Source organism: Triticum aestivum, chromosome 4D (genome assembly GCF_018294505.1).
Source record: "Triticum aestivum cultivar Chinese Spring chromosome 4D, IWGSC CS RefSeq v2.1, whole genome shotgun sequence".
NCBI lineage: Eukaryota > Viridiplantae > Streptophyta > Magnoliopsida > Poales > Poaceae > Triticum > Triticum aestivum.
Window position 1 is genome coordinate 161,550,503 of NC_057805.1, and position 13,568 is coordinate 161,564,070.

At 45.0% G+C, this 13,568-nt stretch overlaps 1 protein-coding gene and 5 non-coding genes across 6 annotated transcripts; all 6 read right to left on the minus strand.

The window, feature by feature from the left end:
- Nucleotides 1–6,881: 6,881 nt before the first annotated feature.
- Nucleotides 6,882–13,116, minus strand: LOC123097006 (eukaryotic translation initiation factor 3 subunit I). The gene is made up of 8 exons (XM_044518781.1): nucleotides 12,559–13,116; nucleotides 12,342–12,469; nucleotides 9,573–9,692; nucleotides 9,394–9,483; nucleotides 8,774–8,860; nucleotides 8,575–8,654; nucleotides 7,246–7,339; nucleotides 6,882–7,077 (listed from the first exon to the last, which is right to left on the minus strand). Exons 1-7 carry the CDS (start codon nucleotides 12,956–12,958, stop codon nucleotides 7,264–7,266), a joined length of 981 nt encoding a protein of 326 aa, XP_044374716.1. The 5' UTR covers nucleotides 12,959–13,116; the 3' UTR covers nucleotides 6,882–7,077; nucleotides 7,246–7,263.
- Nucleotides 7,508–7,583, minus strand: LOC123100874 (small nucleolar RNA U54). The gene has a single exon (XR_006448501.1). It is a non-coding gene; the product is annotated as a small nucleolar RNA U54 (small nucleolar RNA).
- On the minus strand, nucleotides 7,679–7,758 carry LOC123100876 (small nucleolar RNA U54). Its single transcript, XR_006448503.1, has one exon. It is a non-coding gene; the product is annotated as a small nucleolar RNA U54 (small nucleolar RNA).
- LOC123100873 (small nucleolar RNA U54) lies at nucleotides 7,900–7,976 on the minus strand. The gene has a single exon (XR_006448500.1). It is a non-coding gene; the product is annotated as a small nucleolar RNA U54 (small nucleolar RNA).
- LOC123100875 (small nucleolar RNA U54) lies at nucleotides 8,236–8,317 on the minus strand. The gene has a single exon (XR_006448502.1). It is a non-coding gene; the product is annotated as a small nucleolar RNA U54 (small nucleolar RNA).
- LOC123100877 (small nucleolar RNA U54) lies at nucleotides 8,435–8,515 on the minus strand. The gene has a single exon (XR_006448504.1). It is a non-coding gene; the product is annotated as a small nucleolar RNA U54 (small nucleolar RNA).
- Nucleotides 13,117–13,568: the final 452 nt, after the last annotated feature.

The following is a 13,568-nucleotide window of genomic DNA, read 5'->3' on the forward strand; positions in this document are numbered from 1 at the left end:
CGCCGGCGCGCCGTGCCCCGCCGTCCGCCTCCTCCTCCCTCCGGCCTCTCCTCCCTCTCCTCCGGCCGTCGCCGGCGAGGCCGAGCCCGAGCCCCTCGAGCAGTCCCGATCCATATCCGTGCGGGTACTGTAGCAAGGTTGACCCGAGCCCTTTTTTTCCCCAAGTTTTTTCGATTTTGACGATAAGTGCTCATGTTCCTTAGTGCATAACTTCTTGCATGTAGCTCTGATTCACGCGTGTGATATGTCAAAGTGTTCGTCTCGTGATGCTCTACATTTGGTTCAATTGCACCATGTTCATTAGAGGTAATCTTGATACCCAAATCTCTGTTGGAAGAGGGCTAGTTGCTGTTATCCTCTGGTTCTTATCAGAACTTGGAGATTTGTCATTTTTGTATCTTTAATTCTGTGCATCTTATGGGCATGAGCTCTACATGTGTTTTGTTGTATGCCATGCCATATTTCCAAGGGTGTATGCCACGTATTTTTGTGATCTCTGTGGTGACTAGCACAAGCATGCAAATTAGGCTCCGTAATGTTTCTGATTTCAGGGACGGCGATTTCTCCAAGTCCTTGTCTGCTGTAATTTTGTTGCCATGTAAACTTGATGCTACAGAGAGATCCATGCATATTTTGGAGATGTTCAGTAAGGATGTTTTGTAGCAATTGTTGTAATTGATCCATTCCTTCAATTGTTTGCAATTATGGAGTGCCATAGCATGACTCAATCTTGCTCTACTTTTGCTATAAAATATTTCTGACAGATTCTTAACATGATATGCAATCTTGCCAAGCTTATTGTAGTTGATTCATTCATGCTATGCTTTTGTTCTTGCCGTGGATAGCTTCATAAACATGCCATCTTGCTGTAGGTGTGCTTGTTTTGTCATGCATTACTCTGTAGTGAGTGCATCAAGCTCACAAAGAGGCCTTCATATTGTTATTTCTGTCATGCTCTGTTTTCTGCTAAGTCTGAAACCTGATAACGAAACTTGCTATGTTTACATGCTTACCATCATATCTTCTGGTCCTTTTTGGCTTATGGTCAGTAAGGGACTTTTGTCATATGCATTTAGTATAATACTGCAATGCCTTATTTTGCTATGTTAAGTTCCTGTAGCATGTTGATTTCGTGCTCTGAACATTGCTACCTGATGATGTTTTCTGCCATGTCCAGTTTTTCACTAAGTCTGCGATCCTGTTATCTTTTGCACTTTTGCGTGATCTAGCCGTAGCTCAGTGTTCATCTTTTGTCAAGCATCCCCTGTAGATTACTGTCATATGCTTTGTTGCTATATTGGAGTGCTGTAGCATTGTTACTTATTGCATTTTAAGTGCTATCATGCTGTTAATCGCAGATTCGTGTCATTCTTGTTTTGCTTGCCATTTGCAAACCGTGCATCCGTTTCCGGTGAACTTTATATCGATTTCGACCGAAATCATCTCATCTTTCCAGTGGCATGCTTGGGTTGCCAAGTTACTGCCTTGTTCATCATTTTCCTTCCGGAGCACGCATATGCATCGCATATCATATCTCGCATATCATACATGTTTTGCATCATGTTGCTTGTGCATTCCTCGTGATTGATTGTGGTTCCGTTGCTTGTGTTCTTGTCTTGGGTAGAGCCGGGAGACGAGTTCGTGAACGAGGAACCTGTTGAGTACGCTTACGAGGATCAAGCTTTCGACAACTCTGAGAACCTTGCAGGCAAGATGACCACCCCTCGAAATCACTTTTATCTTTGCTTTGCTAGTTGTTCGCTCTATTGCCATGCTGCGCTACCTATCACTTGCTATATCATGTCTCCCATTTTGCCATGTCAGCCCCTAACCACCCTTTCCTAGCAAACCGTTGTTTGGCTAAGTTACTGCTTTTGCTCAGCCCTTCTTATAGCGTTGCTATTTGCAGGTGAAGTTGAAGTTTGTTCCATGTCGGAACATGGATATGTTGGGATATCACAATATCTCTTATTTAATTAATGCATCTATATATTTTGGTAAAGGGTGGAAGGCTCGGCCTTATGCCTGGTGTTTTGTTCCACTCTTGCCGCCCTAGTTACTGAGATACCGGGATTATGTTCCTTGAGTTTGCGTTCCTTACGCGGTCGGGTGATTTATGGGACCCCCTTGACAGTTCGCCTTGAATAAAACTCCTCCAGCAAGGCCCAACTTTGGTTTTACCATTTGCCGCCTAAGCCTTTTCCCCCGGGTTTTCGCGAGCCCGAGGGTCATCTTTATTTAAACCCCCGGGCCAGTGTTCCTCTGAGTGCTGGTCCAAACTAGAGCCACTTGCAGCGCCACCTTGGGGAAACCCGAGGATTGGTTTTAGCTGTACGTAGTGTTCATCCGGTGTGCCCTGAGAACGAGATATGTGCAGCTCCTATCGGGATTTGTCGGCACATTCGGGCGGCTTTGCTGGTCTTGTTTTACCATTGTCAAAATGTCTTGTAAACCGGGATTCCGAGACTGATCGGGTCTTTCCGGGAGAAGGTTTATCCTTCGTTGACCGTGAGAGCTTATGATGGGCTAAGTTGGGACACCCCTGCAGGGTATTATCTTTCGAAAGCCGTGCCCGCGGTTATGAGGCAGATGGGAATTTGTTAATGTCCGGTTGTAGAGAACTTGTCACTTGACCCATTTAAAATACATCGACTACGTGTGTAGCCGTGATGGTCTCTTCTCGGCGGAGTCCGGGAAGTGAACACGGTCTGAGTTATGATTGACGTAAGTAGGAGTTCAGGATCACTTCTTGGTCATTGCTAGATGACGCCCGTTCCTTTGCTTCTCTCCTCGCTCTCATTTGCGTATGTTAGCCACCATATATGCTTATTGCCGCTGCAGCTCCACCTCATTACACCATCCTTTCCTATAAGCTTAAATAGTCTTGATCTCGCGGGTGTGAGATTGCTGAGTCCCCGTGACTCACGGATTCTACCAAAACAGTTGCAGGTGCCGACGATGCCAGTGCAGATGATGGGGTCGATCTCAAGTGGGAGTTCGACGAGGAACGTGGTCGTTACTATGTGTCTTTTCCTGATGATCAGTAGTGGAGCCCAGTTGGGACGATCGGGGATCTAGCATTTGGGGTTGTCTTATTTTCATTTGGATCTTGACCGTAGTCGGTCTATATGTTTGTATTTTGAATGATGTATGAATTATATTTATGTATTGTGTGAAGTGGCGATTGTAAGCCAACTCTTTATCCCATTCTTGTTCATTACATGGGATTGTGTGAAGATGACCCTTCTTGCGACAAACCACTATGCGGTTATGCCTCTAAGTCGTGCCTCGACACGTGGGAGATATAGCCGCATCGTGGGCGTTACAACGCCCCGCGCCCTTTCTTTGCCCGCCAGCCGCCTAGGATCCCATGAACCAGGAGCGCCAGCACCGATTCCTCGATCTTCTTACTGGAGGCATGGTCATGGTTTCCGTTCATTTCAAAGGAAGTTTCATAGAGATAGGTGTGGGGAAACCTCTTCACTTTGGAAACATAAGTTGTTTTGTGTAGTGATATCAGGTCATGGAGATCTCGAGGCCCCTCTACATGTAGGGTAGAGGGGGTAGAAGAGTGGGCATGTGGGTTTCTATCACATAGTCTCTTTTGAAAAGGGATGATGGGAAAGTGACAAGACTGGAATTCAACTCGGTTGGAAATGCTTAGATCATGGCGCTTTAGAAAAAGGGCTGGATTATGGAATACTCCCTCCGTCCAGGTTTATTGGGCCCGTCGTATTTAGTGTCAAACTTGGACTATAAAATTAACTAGTGAAATTTAAATTAGTTCATAAAAATTATATGATGGAAACTATCTTTTTCGAATACAAATCAAGTAGTCAAGGTAGTTTTACTTCAGGGGCGAGCAGCAGTATTCTTGGATCCATATCAAAAGCGTTGCACATGTCAAGTTTGGAATCCAATGAACGAATAATTTTTGGACTGCCGTTTTAGAAGCTGGCGATACATACCAATATATACTACTCCCTCAGTCCTTTAATATAAGAGTGTTTTTTACACTAATGTAGTGTCAAAAACGCTCTTATATTATGGGACGGAGTGAGTAGCATTTATGTGACTGGAAATCCAATCGTGTCAATTCAAGGCGCCAATGTCTCAGTAGGCTCAGCGACTAAGTAACATGTAATTCTTGAGCTTGACAAAACAACACCACCTAGGATGCGTTTGGTAGCCTGCATTAGGTCGGGCCAGGTCTGCGCGGGATGAAATTGGGCTGTTTGGATGCATGTGTTTACTGTTTGGCCCGCATAGCACGAACCTCAAAGCACCCCTCAGCCAGGCCCGCTAGGAACAGCCGAATCGTCGTTTCCAGCAAGCCAGGCTCGAACGATGCAGGGGAAGGGAACGACGCGCAGGGGAGGGAGATGGCGAGAGCGATGGTGCATCTCCGAAAAAGCGGCAGGACGAATTCGAGTCACCGCCCGCAGATTCGGTCGCCCTATATATCGAGGGTGACCGCCGCGGCAGAACTCCCGCCACCAGTTCCCCTCTCTCGACTTTCCCTCCGGCGCGGATCCACTTAGACGACGAGGTAAGCGGGGCAACTACTCCGGCAATCGGTTGACTGCGGCGGCGGGTCCGGCTCCTCCTCCTCTCCGGTGTGCCAGGCACCTCCTCCACGGCCGTTCCGATGGCGTCTGTAAGTTGAATCACCACCTCCTCTCTACTAGTTCTAGTTAGATCTGTCCATGTGCTAGGGTTAGGTCGTCCGATCTGTTTGACTGTGATGTTGTAGTAGCTAGTTGTGATGGATTTGGAGCATGCTAGGGGTTGTTTCCATCTGGGCAAGTGTTGGTAGCTAGTGGTCATGGATGGATTGATGGTATGCTAGTGTGCAAGCGTTGAACAAGATAATCCATATGTCCATGATGAGTACTCTGTTGTCCACGATTAGTGCTCTGTCATGCTGTGTTGAGTTGTGGTATGCTTGTGCTATCTTCAACTAGATTAGCCATGTGTGCTTGTCTTACTGCTAATTCGATCTGTCCATGCTCCTACTATCCATGTGTAGTGTCTTGTGGTGTTGATGACGCTTACGTTTGTAGGACATGACCACGCGAACGCAAGAGTTTAGTCAGTTCCCGCCGAGAGTCAGTTCCCGCCGTCGTACATCGAGGACTCCCAGCCTCCTATGGAGCAGATGCCTCTTGATTCAGAGGTTTTTGAGGTGCCGCCTATGGTTTCTCCATTTGTGTTGGCTCAGCCCAATGTCGTTGCTCATGCTGCTACTCAAAAAGTCATCCGCAAAGGAGAAGAAGGATGGCAGGGGGATAGCATGAAATGGCAGTCGTTCCTCTCCACTATTGTGCTTAACAAGATGTGTGAGATCATAACTAGTGGGGTGAGGACTGACAAGGGCTTCAAGGAGGTGCACTTGAACCTTATTGCAAAACAGGTGTTCGACTTCTGTGGACAGGAGGTCACCTCGACCCAGGTATACAACCACCTGAGGAAGTGGGAGAGAGGTGGATCACCGCGTCCAAGCTCAGAGACCTCAGCGATGCTTCATGGGATGAGGACACCTGCTCGATTCTTCTGGAGGCGGAGCACTACCAAGGCCACGTCGCGGTTAGCTCACAAACCATGCCATTCTAACAAACCAGCAGTTTAAGCCTATGAACCATTGCCATACTAGCTAACCTCTCTGCCCTGTTTCTTCTTAGGCTCACCCCAATGACGCAGAGTTCCTAAACACCCCTATCCAGAACTACCACATGTAGCAGATCTTCTCCTTCGAGCTGGCAACCGCAAGCATGCCATGGGCTCTGATCGGCCGCTGGGCTCGCCGATGCCGGAGTATCCAGACACCCAGGAGTCAAACACCATCAACATTGATGCTCCTGAGAAGGATGGTGAGCACGTTATTGTGCTTGATAGGAAGAGGAAGCGGGCGAGCTTCATGAAGGAGGAGCTGAGCGTCTTCAGCAGCATGGCTGAGGCAATGAAGGAGGTGGCCACCGCAATCAGGGAGAGCAAGAGTGTGGACGTCCACCTTGAGCTCTACGGCACCGTCATGGAGCAGAAAGGCTACAGTAGGCTCTCATGGTGGCTTTCGGCCACCTTCTGGACAACAAAGCCCAAGGTGTTGGGTTTGTTGCCATGGGAGCAGCCCACAGGTTGCTCTGCTGAGGACCTGGCTGGGCAAGCACTACTACTAGTGTTCTGCTCGTGGCGACGGCATGCATGACAACGTATATTTTGTGTAGTTAGGACTGAAAAAGAATTTTATGGTCGGTATATTTTGATGAGGTGGTATATACTAACCCCTCATGGTGATCCTCAGATGGTAGGATTACACTCTTTTTTGGATGTGGTGGTAGGATGACACTTGCTATGATCATGCATGCTTACTGATGCTCTTCTGCTCCATTGCTTGCTTCTAGAGTCCTTCATTGCTTGTTGTTTGTGTGTTTGAATGCTTGTGGCTTGAACTTCTCAGGGCAAGTGATATGTGGTGTTCGAAGGTAGGGTTCCAAGGGTAGCGACAGTAACCACGAAAGAGGGTTTGAGCATTCATGTAGCAAAGTTGAGGTTAGCATGGTGGATCGACCGTCAGGGCTATATTGGTAAGCTCACCAAGTAAGGTACAAGATGGTCACAACTCTATGCCCATATGTAACCAAAACAACATGCACTCGCATACAATGCAAGCAACAAAACACGGTGCATAAAGGCATCACTACAATGCAGGGAGAGGACATGCAGGCAACCAATCACATGCAGATGTTGGTTTTTTGCTGCATATGCTCAATCAGACCCAACTAGGACAAGTATGCAAATGGACAAAAAAACGATGCAGGTAACAAAACACGCCCCTAGCTGTGCATCGATGTACTATGTTCAGCAGAATGGACATCGAATCAAAAGTAGAATGTTTTGGATAAAAAAACTGACAGGGAAGGCAACACGATGTCACCCATTTAAGCATCTCCATTGCTGATTGTAAGAAAAGGTGCTATTACATAGTAGACCATCCAGCTAAGTCAAGTTCTCTCACAAATTGAGCCGAAAAAAAGCTATGTTCTCTCCGGGGTACTAGGGAGGTCTCTCAACTGCAGCCTGAAACAAGATAGGAAATGAACATATAAGCATAAGCCTGAAGCACAAGACATTTCAAAACAACATAGAAGACGATATGCTGAGATTGCTCAAGAAAAAGCACACTGAATGAACAATGTATTAAGTTGCAGTTATTCACATTTGTCTACCAAGGAATATGAGCCTTACCTTGAGAAATTCACAGGCTTACATCTTGATGTTGAAATACTCAGGATCAAAATGGTGTAGCCTCACATACCCATCCTCACCACCACTCGAAAAGCTAAGAACATTATATGGAAAAATACGGGTCAATAAAACTGGAATTCGTAAGAGATGAGATAACAAGAACTGAAGCTCAAAGAAGAGCTGAAAACCCCTATTTCTCAAAAGAAACATGTATGAGAGATCACAAAAGAAATATAATAGAAGTATTAAAAAAAGGATTGGCAGCTCTCATAAGTTTATTTTACAACATATTCAGAATAGCATATATGACCAAAGTATTGGACTGAAATCACTGAGATGTCAAACCAGCTGGTAGAATAGAAAAGAATGCACAAGAAAGCATGATCAAGCAATTGCAGGTTTGATCTGCCAAAATAAATTATGGGGACCACATAGCTCTCATGTCCAACCTTGCATCAAAACAAGGCCAGCGTAGCGTATATTGCCAATGTAATTGGCTATAGTCACTGAGCAACATTATTACTAAACATGACAAAAGAGAGTGATTCAACAAGATAAAAGGTGTGAAGAAAAGGCACCAAAATACAAAGGAGACAACATGTGCTCAAACAGATGGAAATGACAAGTATAATGTCATATAGGATTACTTCATGTAGCTCATATAAACTTTTCATCAAAATATGATCAGTATAGCATATAATGCCAATGTAATTGGCTCTAATCACTGAGCTACATGTTGAGTTAAAAACATAACAGAAAAAGGTAGGAAGGCAGGGCACTGGAACAAAGGAAACAAAATATGTCACAAACAGATAGCACAGACAAGCAATGTGTGACAAGCCAAAAGTCAATCCCCATGTAGAATTTACGATACAGAGGATGACTTAAGACTTAGGATGGAAAACAATAAAATGGTGATTGAGGATTACTTCACCATGATCTTCCCTCATTGAAGATAAATAAATATGAATAGAAAACAATAACAAGATCTGCTCTCATAACATGTGATGACATCGTAAAGACTCAGAATAGCGCATATCACCATGAATCTACATGGCTTAATCATTGAGCAGATTTTAGCATACTCAGGAACAGAGGCATATTGCAAACCCAACGTGAGAGGCACAATGTAAATATAAGGGATCAACAACAGGGTTACTGAACACATATAATATTCAAAATCAAGCTCTGATTTCATAACATTTGACGACATCCTAAAGACTCAGAATAGTGTATATCGCCATGAATCTAAATGGCATATCACAAACCCAAACGCAGAGGCAAAATACAAACATAAGAAATCAAAATACAAACAGAGTATGAACTAACCTCCTCCCATCAGGATTAAATGCTAATGCATTGATAGGTCCAAAATGTCCTTTAACACCACCAATCTCTTCTTCTAAAATCTGAGATTGACAACAAAATCCTGTTACAGAAGTTGACAATATATACACATACAGAAAGTAACCTCCCATAGGAAGTCAAGAGCCATCTGTGTAAATATATGCAAAGGAATCTAGCTCACCTTGTGGAAAAATTTGGCCTCAAATTTACCCGCACGGCGATCTGTCATAGTAACATTCATAGCATCTTGGCCACCTCCAATAACCACCTAAGGATAGCAAGAAGTATGATGTTCAAAAAATACAAACACACATAGAAATGAGTTTCCGTAGAATAAATAACAAATAGACCATTATAATGTACCAATTTAGTTCAGAATCATGAATGCATGGGATGAGCATTAAACACAGATGCAGAAAAACTAAGATAACAAATATGCAAAGGAATCCTGGTTTACACACTTTGAGAAACTTGGCCTTAATTAAAGAGAGCAAGAAATCAAAGTTAGGAAATAGATGGGCAGGACAAAAATATGTGACACTCAAGACCAGAGCATATACGCGGTAATCCTATCCAACTTCATTAATTACCCAAAGGGCTGACTGCAAGGAACACATTCTAGACCAAATTCATAGTCAATCCGAACTTCATAATTGCCCACAAAAATATACACTTTTAGCTTGTAAAAAGACCAAGAATTCAAGAGACAACCCCATGTGCTTTGAGAGAGCTTATATATTCAAATGCTTGCAGCAACTTAAGAACAATGGCATAGATAAGGTGACAGATACAGGAGCATACATGATCAAGAGTAGGAGATATGTCAACAGCATTAACCGGTCGCTCTGTGACATATGTCTTTATCAGGGTCAGTGTTCTTGCATCCCATAGCTGCGACATAGCAGATATGTCAGAAAAATCCATACGTTAAAAAATAAAGTATGAACAGGTTATCAGGGCAGCAATCCCAAAAGTATCACCTTGGCAGATTTATCCAAGGAACCTGTGAGGAAATGAGACCAATCTAAGGATTTTGACAGTGAGCTAATTGCCTTCTGATGTCCAACCTCCTTGTCTGACTCCTTCAGCAGCTTTCCGGTCTACAAGCCCAGAGAAAATAAAACATAATGCACAATATCATACAAAATGGGAAAGCAACATTGTACATACTGATTTAATTAAACACCTGGCATGTACAACATACATTGAATGACGAGAGAGTGGCATGTAAACTTTGCAGGAGATAACCTATTGGTTCCTTCATTCTTTCTAATGGAAGACCCACGGAAAGAAAATTGCATTCTAGTGCGGGAAAACTCTAGTAAGGTGGACTACGTACTAAGCAGCCACAAGATAGGGTAACACTTATAATCTATAGTCTGATCAGAAGCACCGCGTCAGACCAATGGACTACCGTCCATTCTAGCTGAATCCCACGGCCAATACATCTTATCTCTGGTCGTTTTCAAAACAAAAAAAGCACATCACCTCATTACTAACCACCCGCATAATCCTATCCCGTTAATCCATCCCAAGACCCCCTCGCATGAACCTCCCTAGCTCGCCATGGCACTACTCGCCTTCTCTACGATTGCGCCGCCCATCACCTGGTTAGATATGTTCCTCCATTTCTCTCCACCTCACTGCTCAGGTCCGTTCCACTGCTCCTCCCTCTTTCCTCTCCATCGATGCGCCCCCTGGCAACATTGCAGGTGTGCAGGTGCGCCTTCCTGGCATTAGATGGCCGAGCCCAACTTCCCCTCCGTGATTGCTGCTTTGACGGTTTACCTCCCAGGTCAGAGTAGCACCAGAAGGCCGAACAACAAGCAGTGCACTCCGGTGTTCCCCTCTTTGAAGAGCCCCTGATCGGAGTTGAAGGTTAGTGTGTCAATCCCCCATGCAAGGAATATTTTTTCATTGTTTGAAGCATTGTAGTTCTTGAGTTCTTTCTTCCCCATCTCTTGGATTTGTTCATCAGAGTTTGCTAACCCGTCACATGTTTGTGTACTCTGGTTGCAGGAAGCACATAAGAAGTTAGGAAGAAGCATCACATATGTCCGCATGGAAACAGTGCAAGGGACAAGGTCCTCGCACTTTTGATTGCAGTGCGTGTCACCGCAGTAGATGGTGTGGAGCTTACTGACCATCATAGAAGCAAATTCTGTATTTAATTGAGACACATGATCATCACCATGGAAGCACTACCCATGTTATTTGATATGATATAGTTTTTCTTTTTCTTTTTAATGGAAACAAATCTATGGCCTCCTTTGGTTCATAGGATAGAAAAATCATAGGAATAGGAAAGTCATAGGAAATGAGATGACATGTATCTCAAATCCTATGAGTAGGAATAGGAAAGGAGATGCCCTTTGATTCACATCATAGGATTTTTTTTCATTGAGTCTAGGCTAATGTTTATTTTCCTATGAAATTTGGAGGATAGGAAGAATTCCTCCATATGAATAGGATTCCATTCCTACAAACCAAAGGGCTCTAAAGGAATTTTTCCTATAAAAATCCTATCCTATGAAATTAAGATTCCTCTAAACCAAAGGAGGCCTATATTTGTATGGAAGCAATTCTTCTTGTCTGAAAATAGTATCATGTTGATTAAGAAGCAAAGTATATATCTCTCGAAGCAAGGCATCAGTTTTGTTGCAAAAAAAACAAATTATGAATTCTTTCGATTCAGATTCCAAATCCTATGGATGCAAATACTCATTTCTTTTGATGCAAATACTCATTTCTTTGGATGCAAATTCCAAATTCTTTGGAAGCAAATTCATATTTATTCAGATGCAGATACCATATTCTTTGGAGAACAAGTTCCAATTTAATTTCTTTGTAAGAGTCTGTAACAAAGGTTGAAAAGATGTTTCAGATTTCAAATTCTATGGATGCAAATTACAAATTATGTGGAAGCAAATTTCTATTTATTCGGATGCAGATACCAGATTGCAAGGCATTGAGCCTAGACGATGCAAAATATATTGTCACGTTGGACAAAAAATAATATACAGTTGATATGGAAGCAAATTTGCTAGCTGATAGAAGCAAAATAAATTGATATGCTTCCACTATTAAAAAAAATGAATGCATCAGATGCACCGGGTTTGTCACATGTACGGTTTCACATATTGCAGATTATGAAGAACGGAGAAAACAATCCGAAAAAGCATCGATTTATATGTAGGAAGCATCGATTTATATGGAAGCAAGCTACATACTATACTAGAGACGTACGTTAAAAGGACTAGTAATCAACCTGCTGAAATCCAGCAGCGGAATCACAGGTAATCAGCATTAACTAGTTTCAGTTTTGGGAAGACTCAACGGAAGGTGCCTTGCGTATCCAACGGCTGCATGGGATCCAATCCAACGCCTCTCTACTGGTCTGATAAAATGCTAGGCATCAGTACTCTGATGCCTAGCGGTTCCCCACAAGATATGGCCAGATTTACAGATACTAACTGTTTGCTGTGTCAATTCAAGGAGTTGTTGTCTATAAGAAACTCACAGAATCAGACCACATGACAGGGAAATTCAGGTCGCGTGTGAAATATAAAGCACTGAGCTCAAGTAACATTTTACATTACAACCACTACATCGACAATCATGCAACAATAGTTGCAAGTTCCTACCAAGAGCAAATTGCCACAGGTATATGGCACCAGACACCCTAATAGGCCACAGGACTAATCTCCAGCATGACTCGACAAGACTACGCGCAAGCTTGGGGTGCTAACCTCAGAGTCCCAGATGCGGATGGTGGCATCCTCACCGGCGGTGATGATGGTCCGGTTGCCGGGCCCCCACACGGCCCTGTTAATCCTCCCCGTGATGCCGGAGATCACAAGCGCTGACTCCTCCGTCTCTGCAAACCACAAACGCACACTATAAAATCCACATTCACGTCACAACTAGACATCTAGAAACTTCCAGGCGGAGAAGAGTAAACCGTACGTTCTTGCAGGTCCTCGGCGATGCGCTTGACCTGCGCGGTGGGCATATTCCCCATGAAACTGTCGGTGGTGATGACCGCCAGGTGGTCGCCGATGGCTAAGTCCACGGAGCGCGCGGGGGCGTCGAACCTGAAGGTGAAGAGCTCCTTCCCCGTCTTGACGTCCCAGAGCTTGGCAGTCTGGTCGGCGCTCCCCGTGATGAGACGCGTCGAGTGGCGGGAGACATCGCAGGACCATACCGCGCCGTTGTGGCCGCGGTAGGTGCCGAGGCGGTCGCCGTTGTCGGCGTACCAGACGGTGGGGGTGTGGTCCTTGGCGCATGAGAACAGCAGGTCGCCGTCCCGGTTGTACTTCAGGAACGTGAGCGGGCGCTCGTGCCCCTTCATGAGAATAGGCCTCATCTTGCCGCTGACTGCTGCTCGCCGCTGCCGCTGCCGCTGCTGCCGCCGCCGCCGGGAGGTGTAGGGTTGGGTAGGGTTAGGGAAGTGCGGGGATCTGGATCGTGCGTTGCGGCGGAGCAAAACCCTAGCTGCGCTTGGACAAGAGGCTTTGTGTGAGAAATCTACGCCGTTAGGCGGCTGTATTAAGCACGAAGGCTGCGCTGGGTTTCGGCCCAACAAGAACTACGGGCTGAAACACATGCGCCTAATGTACGGGCTGAAACACATGCACGTACATTTCCGCCAGCACGATCACGATGGGTCTTTTATATATATACGGAAAATCTCTACTCCTAATGGAGCAGTTGGTAGTCTCGCTTTCACGGTTTTTTCGTCCCACCAACACCGGTTTATTTTCGTCCTCACTCCCACATCCCACGTACGGTTTTTTCGCTGGTTTTTTTCGTCACCTCCCACACCCCACCCTGCAAAAAACCAGCCTGTCGATCCTATCCCCGATCTCCATCCTCTCGATAGTTCTTTCGTTGCCGCCGCCGTACGAGGGGAGACCCCGCCGCCGAGGGGAGGGGACGAAACCGCCAAGGGAAGACGCCGCCGCCTCCGTCCGAGG

What these genes read in the sequence shown, in the direction of transcription:
- LOC123097006 (XM_044518781.1), bottom strand. Translation starts at nt 12,958, where the DNA reads ATGAGGCCTATTCTCATGAAGGGGCACGAGCGCCCGCTCACGTTCCTG. An exon ending in CGCCGAGGACCTGCAAGAAC is followed by an intron (nt 12,470 to 12,558) that starts GTACGGTTTACT and finishes TGTGGTTTGCAG; the next exon opens with AGACGGAGGAGTCAGCGCTT. An exon ending in TCCGCATCTGGGACTCTGAG is followed by an intron (nt 9,693 to 12,341) that starts GTTAGCACCCCA and finishes CTGGGCTTGTAG; the next exon opens with ACCGGAAAGCTGCTGAAGGA.